The sequence below is a fragment of the Poecilia formosa genome, unplaced genomic scaffold (genome assembly GCF_000485575.1).
Source record: "Poecilia formosa unplaced genomic scaffold, Poecilia_formosa-5.1.2 Scaffold61, whole genome shotgun sequence".
Classification (NCBI taxonomy): Eukaryota; Metazoa; Chordata; class Actinopteri; order Cyprinodontiformes; family Poeciliidae; genus Poecilia; species Poecilia formosa.
In genome coordinates, this window is record NW_006800000.1 from 1,966,524 (window position 1) to 1,983,251 (window position 16,728).

At 37.8% G+C, this 16,728-nt stretch overlaps 1 protein-coding gene across 6 annotated transcripts in view; it reads right to left on the bottom strand.

The window, feature by feature from the left end:
• dennd5a (DENN/MADD domain containing 5A) overlaps positions 1-7,795 on the bottom strand; it is a 32,365-nt gene extending 24,570 nt beyond the window's left edge. For 3 of the 6 annotated variants that reach the window (XM_016672460.1, XM_016672459.1, XM_016672458.1), the window contains exon 1: positions 7,548-7,795. In XM_016672460.1, coding sequence (XP_016527946.1) covers positions 7,548-7,647 — 100 coding nt within the window. In that variant the 5' untranslated portion in view covers positions 7,648-7,795. The remainder of the gene's footprint in view (positions 1-7,547) is intronic. The other 3 variants (XM_016672462.1, XM_007554093.2, XM_016672461.1) reach the window with 1 other exon arrangement.
• Between the last annotated feature and the right edge of the window lie 8,933 nt (positions 7,796-16,728).

Here is a 16,728-nt window from a genome sequence, read left to right on the forward strand (position 1 = left end):
TACAACAGGAACCAGACAGCTGGATTGCAAAGACTAAAAAACATCAGAAAAAAAATAATATAAGAAATTGTCTCCAGTTAATATTCTACTGTAATAATGATAGCACACTGAAATTTTACAATCTTTAATAGAAATGTGTGGAAACGGAATCCAAACGGCACCACAAAAAACTACATTCTCTATATGTTTGGAGTAAACCATCTAAATCCTATGAGGACGAAGTGCAACTACGCAAGACTTTTTCTCTGATAATCATTTTGAGGTCAGCGAGGGGTTTGTTTTCTCGCCAAAGGACACTCCGACACGTGGCCGAGCAAGGGCTCAAACTGACAATCTTTCAATTGGCTTTAAAACTAAGCCACAGCGCCTCAAAAAAAAAAACTCTGTGGAGTGATGTTTGTAACTGAGAGCAATGATTTATCTACTACTCAAAATGCAGCAATCACAGTTTGACATAATCAAGCAGATGAATCATTAAGAAAAAATATATATAAATATGTAGAGCAGGCTGTCAAATTTTAATTTTTCTAATATGCAATTCTGCTGAACAGAATTGGGTTTTTTTTGTTGGTAATAAATGTGCCAAAATAAGAGCACATTGGTAACCACGACTTTTAGAGGGGCAGAGGGGAATATACAAAAAGGCTGAACTTTGCACTCAAAAAGCAAAGTTTACTGATTGTGAAACACAGGGAGGCCTTTATCGGAGTCCACATCAGCAGCAAAACAGAGGAAGTTGATACAAAACATTCCCATCTACCTTGTTAGATTTAAAAAAAAAAAATCCTTAAAGATGTTCTCAAAGCTCCAAGTCAATTTGAGAATATGAAAAAAAAAAACCTGAAAAAATTGAGGCAAAACATGATTCTAGAGTATGTTATGACAGCTCTGCTATCTGAGTACATAAGGTAGAATGGTCTGTAAAATTTTCTTAAACAGGATATATGTGGTCTAACATTGACGCTTTTGTATAAGCGGTAACACAAACGGAATTAAAAATGTACAAATTACTAAAGAGAGATACAAGCACTGAGTAATTAAACCCACCAAAGTGAAAGTTTCCAGATAAGAAAATCTTGTCTAGCGGTTTGTACTAAAATTGCTGCAGCAGCAAAACCTGCTCACCACTGAACTCATTTAGTTATAATATGTATATATTTGACTATTATTGGAACCACCGTTTGTGTTTCTTGAGTAGAAATGTAAAAGAAAAAAAAAATCTTTGAACCATTTGTCTTAATCCTGTATGGTAGAATCTAGATGGATTTTAAGAAAAGAAACAAATCAGTAATCTAGCCTTTTCAATTGCATTTCAATATTTTTAGTTTTATTCATAATTTAGTACAGCTCATCAAGTCTTAAGATTACCACAAAAACTATAATCTATAGCATCCCCTTACCTCACAGCCAATCAGACACCATCTGCCACACCAAGAAAAGACCCCAATATGACATGAAATTCTAATTACTCCAATTAGGCTCACATAATTCCTCGTTTTGTCATTTATTCAAAAGGTCTGTGATGCCATGAGAACGTAAATGGATATTTGGTGGGAGTAGTAAAGCAGCAGTGATCGGACGAGGAGCCAGAGACCACCCACAGTTCTACGGTCCTTCTGTGCTCCGACGCGCTTACGCCTACTGTAGACAGGATCACCAGAAAAGGGATGGACCTCACTTCCTGTGAAGTTGTATTTAAGAAGCACTCAATCCAACTTCCTGCAGAACAGCATGAAATACATGCCAACGTTTAGAAAAAAATATGTAACAATAACCGGAGCTCTGAGCATCAGCTACTCCCTTCTTCAGTTCGCAACCTTCACACTTCAGTCCCAACACAGAAACTAAACATGAAACGGCTTTGAATTTGTCTCTGATGACGAGTGATGGCTTGCTGTTTTTGCTGACATGTTCACCAGTCTAGTGTACCATTTTAAAGATCTCAAGTGGAAAAACACTTGCAAAATGTGTTGTTTTTGTCATGCTGTTGGAAAAAGAGTTGATCATTGCCATAGTAATAAATATCAAGATTTGAATTTTTGCAGTAGACATTGTACGTTGCAAATAAATGCAAACTGTATTGTGGTGCTAAATTTAGGCCACATCATCTAGCCCTTATCAAAACATTTGAAAAATGTTCTCCCACTGCAGGAAAACCATTTCAACATCCCATCAACCAGCACTACAAGAGGCTGGCAAATGTTGTCTGTCACATTCTATATTCTCGATGAATGACAATTTCAAGCCAAGTCGTCCACGTGATCCACCTCAGCACTTCAAGTTTAAAAGTGAAATTTCACTTGGGGGTGTGTTGGGGGGTGGAGTGTCAAAGATGTGAAGATAACATAAGTAAGAAACCAACATTTTGGGGAACTGCTTCGCAAAAGTACATCAGAGATCCTGCATCTTATTGCATTAAACTAATAAGGCACACAACTGATAACTGCCGTCATTCTTGATCTAAAAAACAAAAACCCTGAAATTTATTTCTAGGCAGATTGTTAAAATCCCCAAACTGCTTTAACAAGCTCCTGAGGAAAAGTTATCAATGAAACTGAGCAAGCTTTCTAGCTGAACCATTCGTCCTCATTTGTTTGCAGAGAAGGGTTGAAGAGAGGCAGCCCAGAAAATTTAAAAGGATATTTAGCATCTGAATAAAGAGAGCCTGTCCACAGAGTTTACTCATGTCCCCCAGTTCCTGCTGTTTCCAGTGTCGCCGAGAGGCCGCAGGGTCATACATATGCAAATCGAGTCCCGAGTGTGCTGCCAAACGCTGAGCCGAAAGAAATTTTTTTAATCCATTTCTTTGTCGTCTTTTTTTTTTTTTTTCCCTTCACTGTACATGAGTTAACACTTCACATCATATTAAGGATAAATCACACAAAGAGTTTCATTTAATTCCCTGGAGAAAACCCAACAGAAAGAGAAAGAGATTGCTTATTTCATTCACAGTATCAATCACCAGCCAGCAGTTTGTTTGAGCCACGTTAGCAGCCTAAACTCAGTTAAGTCGTTCAATATGAACGTTCGGAATAACGGAACGACAAAAGCAGTGCTCCTCAAATGTTTGGATTTAAGAAAACTTTTGAAAATGCAGAATGACAAAGAGAGCAGGGTTTTCTTTAATAGACTTGAAATGTATGAATCCCATCCTAAAAAACAACACAAATAGGAATTATAAGATTCCCCGTTTCTGCATCTAAACGCATTTCTTCAGTCAAACATGATCAAACCCATCTGATCGAAGCATTTCTAGAAATCTGGTCAAAGTCCTTAGTTTTGAAACCGAGTAGCAGAAAAAAAAACTGTCGGATTTTACAGCATTTTACCCGCTGACCACACATCAGAGCCAATCAGGGAAAAAAATCTTTGGCTGATTGACTGGTTCATCTCTAATCTTAACCGAAACTACTCAGGGATACCGACTTGACCTTTCAACAAGCAACCAGCTACAGAAATCCCCTTTTTGCATTTCTACCCAACTGACTCAGGCAACCTTATTAGAGATAACAGAAAAACAACAGCATTTATGAACATCCTGAGTATCTTTTTTTCTCATGTGCATTCTGAAAAATTACATGCAGCTCTTGTCAAAGAAAATCTAATCCACTGCATCTAGAAAACTGAAACCTTCTTGCAAAGCCATTTATTTATTCCTGACTTGGCAAAAATGAGAACTTCTAGGAACAGCGTACCTACAACAAACATTTATCTGCAGCCCGTGACAATGGAATTTCCACACCATTTCCTTTCTTCAAGTCATAACTGAAACAGTTGATAAGGGCAAGCCCCTAACCTCTTTCTACAGTAAACAGCAGCAAAGGGCTGTAAGTAGAACATCAGAGATGTTTGACCTCAAAGCTCCAGGCTGTGCGTCTGAGCAAGGTTTCGGTGGGTTGCATTTTCTGTCTCTGCACAGAGACTTAAAAGAAGTGTTATCACACACCTGGGGAAAACAGGCACTTCCTATGCAATGAAGTCAACTTTAAAAAAAAAAAAAAAAAAGGTGATTTTTAAAAACATGATAAAAATCATACACAGTGACAGTAAGGTACATTTTTAGGAATGTGTAAAAAATTATTCTGCACATGTCTGACACACAGTTCATGCTCCCATCTACTAGCTATGAAAATAACTTTGATCTGATCAACCACAATAAAAAAAAAAAGTCACTATTTAGTAACACTAAAGAACATTCTGAAAAACAGGAATCCCAATACAGCATTTCTTCTGCCCACACATATTTAGATTTCACTTGTGTTACAACCACAAAGCCTATTGTTTTTGCTTAATGGAGAAAAAAAATTAGATTTGGCTTCAACTGTGTTGTATAAATAATGAATTATAATTTTATAATGAACATTAAATTTAAAGCCTACTTAAAACAGAAGACAAGCAGACGAGACAAACTTCAAAATTGATCAGTGGTCAGAAAACAAAACAACCTCGTGTCTGCTTAAGATTGTGCATAGTATAGTTGTCAACATATTACTTTAAAAAGATTCTACTTTGCATCAAATATTGATGCAAAAATCAATATTTGGTACAGAATGCTGCACAGTAGCAGAATGACACAGACGCTACCTTCCCTCACTTGCAAGAGCTCACCTGAACAATCATGGACAAGAATCAAAACAGCAACGTGGTGCTAGGAATTGACAATTGGTTAGCGCATTGTCATCTACAGTTCAACTTCCACAACATGGCAAGCACATCTGGAGAAGAACCTTTGTGGCCCTCGTCAGTGGAAAAAAAGCAAACATTTTGACTGGCGGTATATCGCTTATAAGGCAGGAAAGTCAAAAAAGTTGAAGGAAGCCAGTAAGTCATCATGCTAGCACCTTTATGCCAGTAAAGCATCTTAAATACAGACGCTCCGTTGTTTAAGATGAATGTGAGAAGCTACGTAAAGCTCTTGCATATTCCAGAACAAAACTTGTACGGCCACATGGCATAACGCTTTCTATTTCAATTTTGACAACTTACTGATAGCCCCACTGCGATGTTAAAATGACAATGCGTCAACAACGGTGAGCAGAAACCAGTCAGAACCCAGGGCGATCTGACTTTTTACGAATCTAGCTTACTCAAGTTGATAAAACTTGATTACCAGAAAATTACCAGAAACTGAACAGGTCTGCTGCTAAATACTTTGTGAATTTCCCAGTAGGGTTAATAAAGTATATTCATTCATTCATTTGTACAGACTGGATTTTTCTACACTGTGGCATGGGCCACACCTATGCTTATTTCATAACAAAAAAGGTATTTCCAATTAACTGCTTAACTGAATTCAACATACATACTTTTTATGAAGGGCATGTTTAATGTATTGCTTTACAGAAAAGTAACACTTTAAATTTATTTTTTTTTTTTTCTAAATGGGTGCTAAATTGCCTTCTATTCATTGGTCTTACCCCAATAAAGATGGCGTCAATATCTTTATACTGCCTATAGTTGTATGCTTCTGGGGGCATTTTCTAGAAAGATTTTTGTCCTTTCAAAAGAAGGTTTCTGTGATATTGAAAATGGTGTGGGGCGCTTTTATTAGTATCACCATCAAGGATGAAATGTTAAGATCTAGGTAACCATATTCCCTGGTTACAAAAAGGAGACTGCATGCTCTTAAGTTTTAGTTCATCCTATAAACTCAGTGAATTTGTCCTTAAAGCTGTAAACAGGAACTTGAGAAAGGAAGTAAAAAGGAGAAGCACATTACCCTTAAACTAAAACGATTTTTGGTGTGGTTATCACTTTAAGGAGGGAAGAAGTTTCCTTCAGCTACAGCAGCCTCAGAAGGCCTTTCACTACCTGTCGAGTCACAGTAAATCACACTTGCATGAGACAGAAACAAGATAACAGGAAAATGTCACAAATTTTAATTGGTTCCTGTTTTCAGACAGCAAAATGTTCAAGGTTGCCCAATTAAACAAGACTGAAAATAAATGGAATTCTAGCACCAGTTGATACCCGTTTTAAGTCAAAAAGAGTCGTTTTTACAAACCAGAACAAGAAGTTTCAGTACCAGAACAAGAAGTTTCAGTATTAATAAGCATAATGGGACATTTGAATGCAAATATAGTCTTAAAGATATAATCTAAGGTCAGTACGCCGGTTGTTAGTTGTTTAGCATTCAGGGTTTCCCCATAAAGTGTTGTTAACACACTGGCGTTAGTATGGAAAACCCTGACATTAGCACTAATAGGCCTGGTCCATCTTAAAAAGCTTAATGTCATAAGACAGCAACAAAAAAAAACACTTAAAGGAAATGAACAGACCTAAAAACTTCCCAAAGCAGACTTTGTTAACTGAAGCACAAGATATAAAGTCCTGTATTTAAATTTGAAAACAGTGATTAGGCTTCTTACGTCAAAGGTGAATTCAAAACATTTAGCTAAATTTGTTGCTGCACACTAGCACAGTTGTTGTCTAAAGTACTGACAGTGCTTCGGGTCTGTTTTATTGTCAGCAGGCAATAAAGAGATATTTTCTCAGTTTGTGTTTTAGTTTCGGAGGCAAACATCAGCCCTGCATGTCAGTTGAGCTGAGATCTGGTGATTTAATACCACATGCCTTGTCCTGACATCACCGTCCTGGTCATCACCACACCAATGTGCCAATCACTTGTACTCAGTGTTTGCCACTCACGTCACACTTCATCGTTGCATTTAAACTAATCACTCGCCATGGCAGCAAAGTGTCTCCCCCACAGCATAACAAATGCCATCAAATCTTCTTCACAGTGGGAGGCCGGGGTGAAGATTTTCCCTTGAAAGTCTCAATTACTTGTACCCTATCACTTCAGCTCCCAAACTATGTGCTGCAGATGTCTCTTTCAATCACAATACTTTTGCTGAAGAAAAAAAAAAAAACACAATAAAAGGGGTCCATCAGGGGGGGAAAAATAACAGATGTGTGACGGACTATTGTGCTAAGATTAGGCATTTAAGCTATTTATGTCATTGTTTTTGAATGGAAGGGTGTGCCCTTTTAAAATGTTACAAGTACAGCGTGTCTCTGGTGGATGCTGGTATTGTGTAGGGGGCATCTGACAGTCTGAACTACATCATGTGTGCATGACTATTTTCATGTCTTCTCTTTACATAATTGTAACAGGCACACAACTGTTAACAAATATACGTACTCAGCTCTAAAGTGCATTGAAAGCTGAGTGTTTTTCACTTTAAAATGTTTATTACAACACACCCCAACACGGACAGAGAGGAGGTTAAGGACAACCACTGAATTAAAATGAGATAAAGAGGAATAACCAGTCAGTAATCCCGTCTATCCTAACCGAGCGTTACAAACAAACAGGCGGAGAGAAGGTAAACTAGGCCCAGCGTTATTATACTCGATCCGCGTTCACCTCAACAGCCGACATTACATCTTAAAAACACACAAATAAACAAGAGTGAGTACAAGAGAGAACAAAGAGCCCCAAAAGAAAAAATATATATTTTAGAAACGCACGTTTAACAATCTAGTTTTTCCTTATTTCGCCCAGCATCAACACGACATTTTATCCCAACGGCTAATAGGCTTACCGGACAGTTCGTCGGGTTCCAGCCCGCTTTCGGTGTCGAGTCCGCAGATCACAAAATAATCTGCGAACCGGGAGGAACCGGAGCTGAAGCCGGTGGTCATTTTGAGACTGGTCCGGTGATGCCCTCACACCTGGAACACCGAGCATATTAAAGTAACTCGGAAAAGTGATTTCTCTTGGCCATTATGTGCGAGACGCTACTGCGAGGCTCGAAAATCTGCACTCATATTTAGCTGCTGAACCCGCAATAGGCACAGCCGATCCGCACACATCCGCTCACGTCTCCTTCAAAATAAAACACCCTTCAAATTAAAAGTTCCAAGGGCTCTTAAAATTGTCACAAGCTTTAAAATGAGAATTGAATTAAATTTCTAACATTAGCTTCTAAATTAACGAACAAACTTAACTTACATGAGTAACTGTCTCAAATAAATTTTCTTCTAAGTAAAGATTAAATACCTAAAAGGTTAACCTATCTTAATGCATTTGAAACCTAAATACATGGGAACTTGTGAATATTAAAGTGAGAANGGAGAACAACATCCGCCGGAGTCATGTGGGAATGCCGAGTCAAGCCAGCTGCCGAGGTTATGATATGAACCGAGCAGTTCTGAATGTTATTGGCGCCTCCTAAAGATCCAGTGTGAACACACTGCTGCAGCATTGGACAAATGTTCTCAACTCAAACACAGAGGAACAGGACCAGTTGTACTAGCAGATTAGAGTGTGATTACAAAGAAACAGCTTCTGAGCTAAATGTAAACCTGAGTGAAATAAACTGCTTACAAGCTGGAAGTAAATGACAGATTCTTATATTTACCCAACTATGGAATAAGATCAAGCAACTAAGCACACTAAATGATACAACACTTTTTACTTCCCGTTTAAGAAAACAAACAAAACCTGATCAAGCTGAGCATAAATGTGCATCTCAGTAAATTTGAACATCATCAAAAAAAATGTACTTGTTTCAGTAATCAAAATGTGAAGTTTATGTAGATATAGTCCGCACAGGGTGATGTGCTTAGAGCGTTTTTGAATTCTAGCTAATGAAAACACAAAATTAATTTTCACAAAACATGACCTCATGTAAGACCATTAAAAAAATGAATGTAAAATAAAACAGTTTGGGGAGTGTTGCACCAAAGGGTACTGATGGATGGAAGGAAAAGCATGAAACTAAAAAAACAAACAAAAAAACAATTATAATAAAAATTTTAAAAAGCAGATATAAGCTATTGAGTTAACAGTAGCGTAGAGAATTATGAAGTTAGGTCCATTCATCATTCATAATGACGTTTGACTGGGCAGGAAATTAGCCCGACACTGCTTTATAACAGAGCATCTTCAGTCAGAGGCTTCATCAGAAGTCCTGGAATAAAGTCTGCAACATTAGCTACGTCCTGCCCACAGCTGAACAGCATCACCAACAACTCTTTAAGGAACCCTGGACTGCCCAGTCAACCAAAAAGTGTTCCTTTCAGATCTATAAAGATATTCCTATTCAGTGGGATGAACCTGTGTGTATCCCTGTGCCTACGTACCAACACAAAATCCCAAAGTATTTATCAAAGCATTAATTCTAACATTTCATACAAATATTTCCGTCCGAGTCAAATCTGTAGAATGCGGACGTCGTCAGCAGGCGGTCACGGGTTGGATAAAGGTGAATGAATGCACTTGCATCTCAGCCCCGTGGCTATGTTGGATTATCTAACATTTCACATAAAGCAAACCCTTTGTACTCTTTGCAAGCGGCCAGGCGATGCTGTTTACAGTCCCTCTGATGCATCACATTTGCTAAGAAGTAATGAAAGATCTCTGCCGGCACAAAAACGCTTTCATGCAGCACGTAAAGTACAAAAATGTGAGAAGAGGAACACGCGCTGTCCAAGAGTTTCTGGCTCCCCTACATCAGCACTGAAGTAAAGCTGTTCTTCAGCTATAATGCTGCCAATGAGAAACGGGGCCTTTTCCACGAGACAAAGGAAATCATTTTTTATTACATTTATTAAATGACGCATTTCACAAAGCCAAGAAATTATCAATTTCCTCGTGTCTGGGGAGGTTGATCCCCCACTGTTGAATACTGATTAGAAATAACTTTAGAATAATAGATTTATTTGGTCGATTTTTATGGTGTCTTACAATAAACGTGGGTGACATTTGACCCAAGCTGCATCAATTTCACAAAGGCAGCCATTGTCTTTAAATGATCTGATTAAAATGCTGTCAGTGACCGCCAACTGACTTTTACATTGGGATCTTTGGTACCGTTGAAGATATCCAAGTGACCGACTGAAAATCTTGAAGGGTTTGGTTTAATCTGTTCGATGCGTTCATATCCAAACAACCCACAGAGTCGAAAGTAGGCCAGACACACCACCCAGACTACAACAGGAACCAGACAGCTGGATTGCAAAGACTAAAAAACATCAGAAAAAAAATAATATAAGAAATTGTCTCCAGTTAATATTCTACTGTAATAATGATAGCACACTGAAATTTTACAATCTTTAATAGAAATGTGTGGAAACGGAATCCAAACGGCACCACAAAAAACTACATTCTCTATATGTTTGGAGTAAACCATCTAAATCCTATGAGGACGAAGTGCAACTACGCAAGACTTTTTCTCTGATAATCATTTTGAGGTCAGCGAGGGGTTTGTTTTCTCGCCAAAGGACACTCCGACACGTGGCCGAGCAAGGGCTCAAACTGACAATCTTTCAATTGGCTTTAAAACTAAGCCACAGCGCCTCAAAAAAAAAAACTCTGTGGAGTGATGTTTGTAACTGAGAGCAATGATTTATCTACTACTCAAAATGCAGCAATCACAGTTTGACATAATCAAGCAGATGAATCATTAAGAAAAAATATATATAAATATGTAGAGCAGGCTGTCAAATTTTAATTTTTCTAATATGCAATTCTGCTGAACAGAATTGGGTTTTTTTTGTTGGTAATAAATGTGCCAAAATAAGAGCACATTGGTAACCACGACTTTTAGAGGGGCAGAGGGGAATATACAAAAAGGCTGAACTTTGCACTCAAAAAGCAAAGTTTACTGATTGTGAAACACAGGGAGGCCTTTATCGGAGTCCACATCAGCAGCAAAACAGAGGAAGTTGATACAAAACATTCCCATCTACCTTGTTAGATTTAAAAAAAAAAAATCCTTAAAGATGTTCTCAAAGCTCCAAGTCAATTTGAGAATATGAAAAAAAAAAACCTGAAAAAATTGAGGCAAAACATGATTCTAGAGTATGTTATGACAGCTCTGCTATCTGAGTACATAAGGTAGAATGGTCTGTAAAATTTTCTTAAACAGGATATATGTGGTCTAACATTGACGCTTTTGTATAAGCGGTAACACAAACGGAATTAAAAATGTACAAATTACTAAAGAGAGATACAAGCACTGAGTAATTAAACCCACCAAAGTGAAAGTTTCCAGATAAGAAAATCTTGTCTAGCGGTTTGTACTAAAATTGCTGCAGCAGCAAAACCTGCTCACCACTGAACTCATTTAGTTATAATATGTATATATTTGACTATTATTGGAACCACCGTTTGTGTTTCTTGAGTAGAAATGTAAAAGAAAAAAAAAATCTTTGAACCATTTGTCTTAATCCTGTATGGTAGAATCTAGATGGATTTTAAGAAAAGAAACAAATCAGTAATCTAGCCTTTTCAATTGCATTTCAATATTTTTAGTTTTATTCATAATTTAGTACAGCTCATCAAGTCTTAAGATTACCACAAAAACTATAATCTATAGCATCCCCTTACCTCACAGCCAATCAGACACCATCTGCCACACCAAGAAAAGACCCCAATATGACATGAAATTCTAATTACTCCAATTAGGCTCACATAATTCCTCGTTTTGTCATTTATTCAAAAGGTCTGTGATGCCATGAGAACGTAAATGGATATTTGGTGGGAGTAGTAAAGCAGCAGTGATCGGACGAGGAGCCAGAGACCACCCACAGTTCTACGGTCCTTCTGTGCTCCGACGCGCTTACGCCTACTGTAGACAGGATCACCAGAAAAGGGATGGACCTCACTTCCTGTGAAGTTGTATTTAAGAAGCACTCAATCCAACTTCCTGCAGAACAGCATGAAATACATGCCAACGTTTAGAAAAAAATATGTAACAATAACCGGAGCTCTGAGCATCAGCTACTCCCTTCTTCAGTTCGCAACCTTCACACTTCAGTCCCAACACAGAAACTAAACATGAAACGGCTTTGAATTTGTCTCTGATGACGAGTGATGGCTTGCTGTTTTTGCTGACATGTTCACCAGTCTAGTGTACCATTTTAAAGATCTCAAGTGGAAAAACACTTGCAAAATGTGTTGTTTTTGTCATGCTGTTGGAAAAAGAGTTGATCATTGCCATAGTAATAAATATCAAGATTTGAATTTTTGCAGTAGACATTGTACGTTGCAAATAAATGCAAACTGTATTGTGGTGCTAAATTTAGGCCACATCATCTAGCCCTTATCAAAACATTTGAAAAATGTTCTCCCACTGCAGGAAAACCATTTCAACATCCCATCAACCAGCACTACAAGAGGCTGGCAAATGTTGTCTGTCACATTCTATATTCTCGATGAATGACAATTTCAAGCCAAGTCGTCCACGTGATCCACCTCAGCACTTCAAGTTTAAAAGTGAAATTTCACTTGGGGGTGTGTTGGGGGGTGGAGTGTCAAAGATGTGAAGATAACATAAGTAAGAAACCAACATTTTGGGGAACTGCTTCGCAAAAGTACATCAGAGATCCTGCATCTTATTGCATTAAACTAATAAGGCACACAACTGATAACTGCCGTCATTCTTGATCTAAAAAACAAAAACCCTGAAATTTATTTCTAGGCAGATTGTTAAAATCCCCAAACTGCTTTAACAAGCTCCTGAGGAAAAGTTATCAATGAAACTGAGCAAGCTTTCTAGCTGAACCATTCGTCCTCATTTGTTTGCAGAGAAGGGTTGAAGAGAGGCAGCCCAGAAAATTTAAAAGGATATTTAGCATCTGAATAAAGAGAGCCTGTCCACAGAGTTTACTCATGTCCCCCAGTTCCTGCTGTTTCCAGTGTCGCCGAGAGGCCGCAGGGTCATACATATGCAAATCGAGTCCCGAGTGTGCTGCCAAACGCTGAGCCGAAAGAAATTTTTTTAATCCATTTCTTTGTCGTCTTTTTTTTTTTTTTTCCCTTCACTGTACATGAGTTAACACTTCACATCATATTAAGGATAAATCACACAAAGAGTTTCATTTAATTCCCTGGAGAAAACCCAACAGAAAGAGAAAGAGATTGCTTATTTCATTCACAGTATCAATCACCAGCCAGCAGTTTGTTTGAGCCACGTTAGCAGCCTAAACTCAGTTAAGTCGTTCAATATGAACGTTCGGAATAACGGAACGACAAAAGCAGTGCTCCTCAAATGTTTGGATTTAAGAAAACTTTTGAAAATGCAGAATGACAAAGAGAGCAGGGTTTTCTTTAATAGACTTGAAATGTATGAATCCCATCCTAAAAAACAACACAAATAGGAATTATAAGATTCCCCGTTTCTGCATCTAAACGCATTTCTTCAGTCAAACATGATCAAACCCATCTGATCGAAGCATTTCTAGAAATCTGGTCAAAGTCCTTAGTTTTGAAACCGAGTAGCAGAAAAAAAAACTGTCGGATTTTACAGCATTTTACCCGCTGACCACACATCAGAGCCAATCAGGGAAAAAAATCTTTGGCTGATTGACTGGTTCATCTCTAATCTTAACCGAAACTACTCAGGGATACCGACTTGACCTTTCAACAAGCAACCAGCTACAGAAATCCCCTTTTTGCATTTCTACCCAACTGACTCAGGCAACCTTATTAGAGATAACAGAAAAACAACAGCATTTATGAACATCCTGAGTATCTTTTTTTCTCATGTGCATTCTGAAAAATTACATGCAGCTCTTGTCAAAGAAAATCTAATCCACTGCATCTAGAAAACTGAAACCTTCTTGCAAAGCCATTTATTTATTCCTGACTTGGCAAAAATGAGAACTTCTAGGAACAGCGTACCTACAACAAACATTTATCTGCAGCCCGTGACAATGGAATTTCCACACCATTTCCTTTCTTCAAGTCATAACTGAAACAGTTGATAAGGGCAAGCCCCTAACCTCTTTCTACAGTAAACAGCAGCAAAGGGCTGTAAGTAGAACATCAGAGATGTTTGACCTCAAAGCTCCAGGCTGTGCGTCTGAGCAAGGTTTCGGTGGGTTGCATTTTCTGTCTCTGCACAGAGACTTAAAAGAAGTGTTATCACACACCTGGGGAAAACAGGCACTTCCTATGCAATGAAGTCAACTTTAAAAAAAAAAAAAAAAAAGGTGATTTTTAAAAACATGATAAAAATCATACACAGTGACAGTAAGGTACATTTTTAGGAATGTGTAAAAAATTATTCTGCACATGTCTGACACACAGTTCATGCTCCCATCTACTAGCTATGAAAATAACTTTGATCTGATCAACCACAATAAAAAAAAAAAGTCACTATTTAGTAACACTAAAGAACATTCTGAAAAACAGGAATCCCAATACAGCATTTCTTCTGCCCACACATATTTAGATTTCACTTGTGTTACAACCACAAAGCCTATTGTTTTTGCTTAATGGAGAAAAAAAATTAGATTTGGCTTCAACTGTGTTGTATAAATAATGAATTATAATTTTATAATGAACATTAAATTTAAAGCCTACTTAAAACAGAAGACAAGCAGACGAGACAAACTTCAAAATTGATCAGTGGTCAGAAAACAAAACAACCTCGTGTCTGCTTAAGATTGTGCATAGTATAGTTGTCAACATATTACTTTAAAAAGATTCTACTTTGCATCAAATATTGATGCAAAAATCAATATTTGGTACAGAATGCTGCACAGTAGCAGAATGACACAGACGCTACCTTCCCTCACTTGCAAGAGCTCACCTGAACAATCATGGACAAGAATCAAAACAGCAACGTGGTGCTAGGAATTGACAATTGGTTAGCGCATTGTCATCTACAGTTCAACTTCCACAACATGGCAAGCACATCTGGAGAAGAACCTTTGTGGCCCTCGTCAGTGGAAAAAAAGCAAACATTTTGACTGGCGGTATATCGCTTATAAGGCAGGAAAGTCAAAAAAGTTGAAGGAAGCCAGTAAGTCATCATGCTAGCACCTTTATGCCAGTAAAGCATCTTAAATACAGACGCTCCGTTGTTTAAGATGAATGTGAGAAGCTACGTAAAGCTCTTGCATATTCCAGAACAAAACTTGTACGGCCACATGGCATAACGCTTTCTATTTCAATTTTGACAACTTACTGATAGCCCCACTGCGATGTTAAAATGACAATGCGTCAACAACGGTGAGCAGAAACCAGTCAGAACCCAGGGCGATCTGACTTTTTACGAATCTAGCTTACTCAAGTTGATAAAACTTGATTACCAGAAAATTACCAGAAACTGAACAGGTCTGCTGCTAAATACTTTGTGAATTTCCCAGTAGGGTTAATAAAGTATATTCATTCATTCATTTGTACAGACTGGATTTTTCTACACTGTGGCATGGGCCACACCTATGCTTATTTCATAACAAAAAAGGTATTTCCAATTAACTGCTTAACTGAATTCAACATACATACTTTTTATGAAGGGCATGTTTAATGTATTGCTTTACAGAAAAGTAACACTTTAAATTTATTTTTTTTTTTTTCTAAATGGGTGCTAAATTGCCTTCTATTCATTGGTCTTACCCCAATAAAGATGGCGTCAATATCTTTATACTGCCTATAGTTGTATGCTTCTGGGGGCATTTTCTAGAAAGATTTTTGTCCTTTCAAAAGAAGGTTTCTGTGATATTGAAAATGGTGTGGGGCGCTTTTATTAGTATCACCATCAAGGATGAAATGTTAAGATCTAGGTAACCATATTCCCTGGTTACAAAAAGGAGACTGCATGCTCTTAAGTTTTAGTTCATCCTATAAACTCAGTGAATTTGTCCTTAAAGCTGTAAACAGGAACTTGAGAAAGGAAGTAAAAAGGAGAAGCACATTACCCTTAAACTAAAACGATTTTTGGTGTGGTTATCACTTTAAGGAGGGAAGAAGTTTCCTTCAGCTACAGCAGCCTCAGAAGGCCTTTCACTACCTGTCGAGTCACAGTAAATCACACTTGCATGAGACAGAAACAAGATAACAGGAAAATGTCACAAATTTTAATTGGTTCCTGTTTTCAGACAGCAAAATGTTCAAGGTTGCCCAATTAAACAAGACTGAAAATAAATGGAATTCTAGCACCAGTTGATACCCGTTTTAAGTCAAAAAGAGTCGTTTTTACAAACCAGAACAAGAAGTTTCAGTACCAGAACAAGAAGTTTCAGTATTAATAAGCATAATGGGACATTTGAATGCAAATATAGTCTTAAAGATATAATCTAAGGTCAGTACGCCGGTTGTTAGTTGTTTAGCATTCAGGGTTTCCCCATAAAGTGTTGTTAACACACTGGCGTTAGTATGGAAAACCCTGACATTAGCACTAATAGGCCTGGTCCATCTTAAAAAGCTTAATGTCATAAGACAGCAACAAAAAAAAACACTTAAAGGAAATGAACAGACCTAAAAACTTCCCAAAGCAGACTTTGTTAACTGAAGCACAAGATATAAAGTCCTGTATTTAAATTTGAAAACAGTGATTAGGCTTCTTACGTCAAAGGTGAATTCAAAACATTTAGCTAAATTTGTTGCTGCACACTAGCACAGTTGTTGTCTAAAGTACTGACAGTGCTTCGGGTCTGTTTCATTGTCAGCAGGCAATAAAGAGATATTTTCTCAGTTTGTGTTTTAGTTTCGGAGGCAAACATCAGCCCTGCATGTCAGTTGAGCTGAGATCTGGTGATTTAATACCACATGCCTGCCCTGACATCACCGTCCTGGTCATCACCACACCAATGTGCCAATCACTTGTACTCAGTGTTGGCCACTCACGTCACACTTCATCGTTGCATTTAAACTAATCACTCGCCATGGCAGCAAAGTGTCTCCCCCACAGCATAACAAATGCCATCAAATCTTCTTCACAGTGGGAGGCCGGGGTGAAGATTTTCCCTGAAAGTCTCAATTACTTGTAC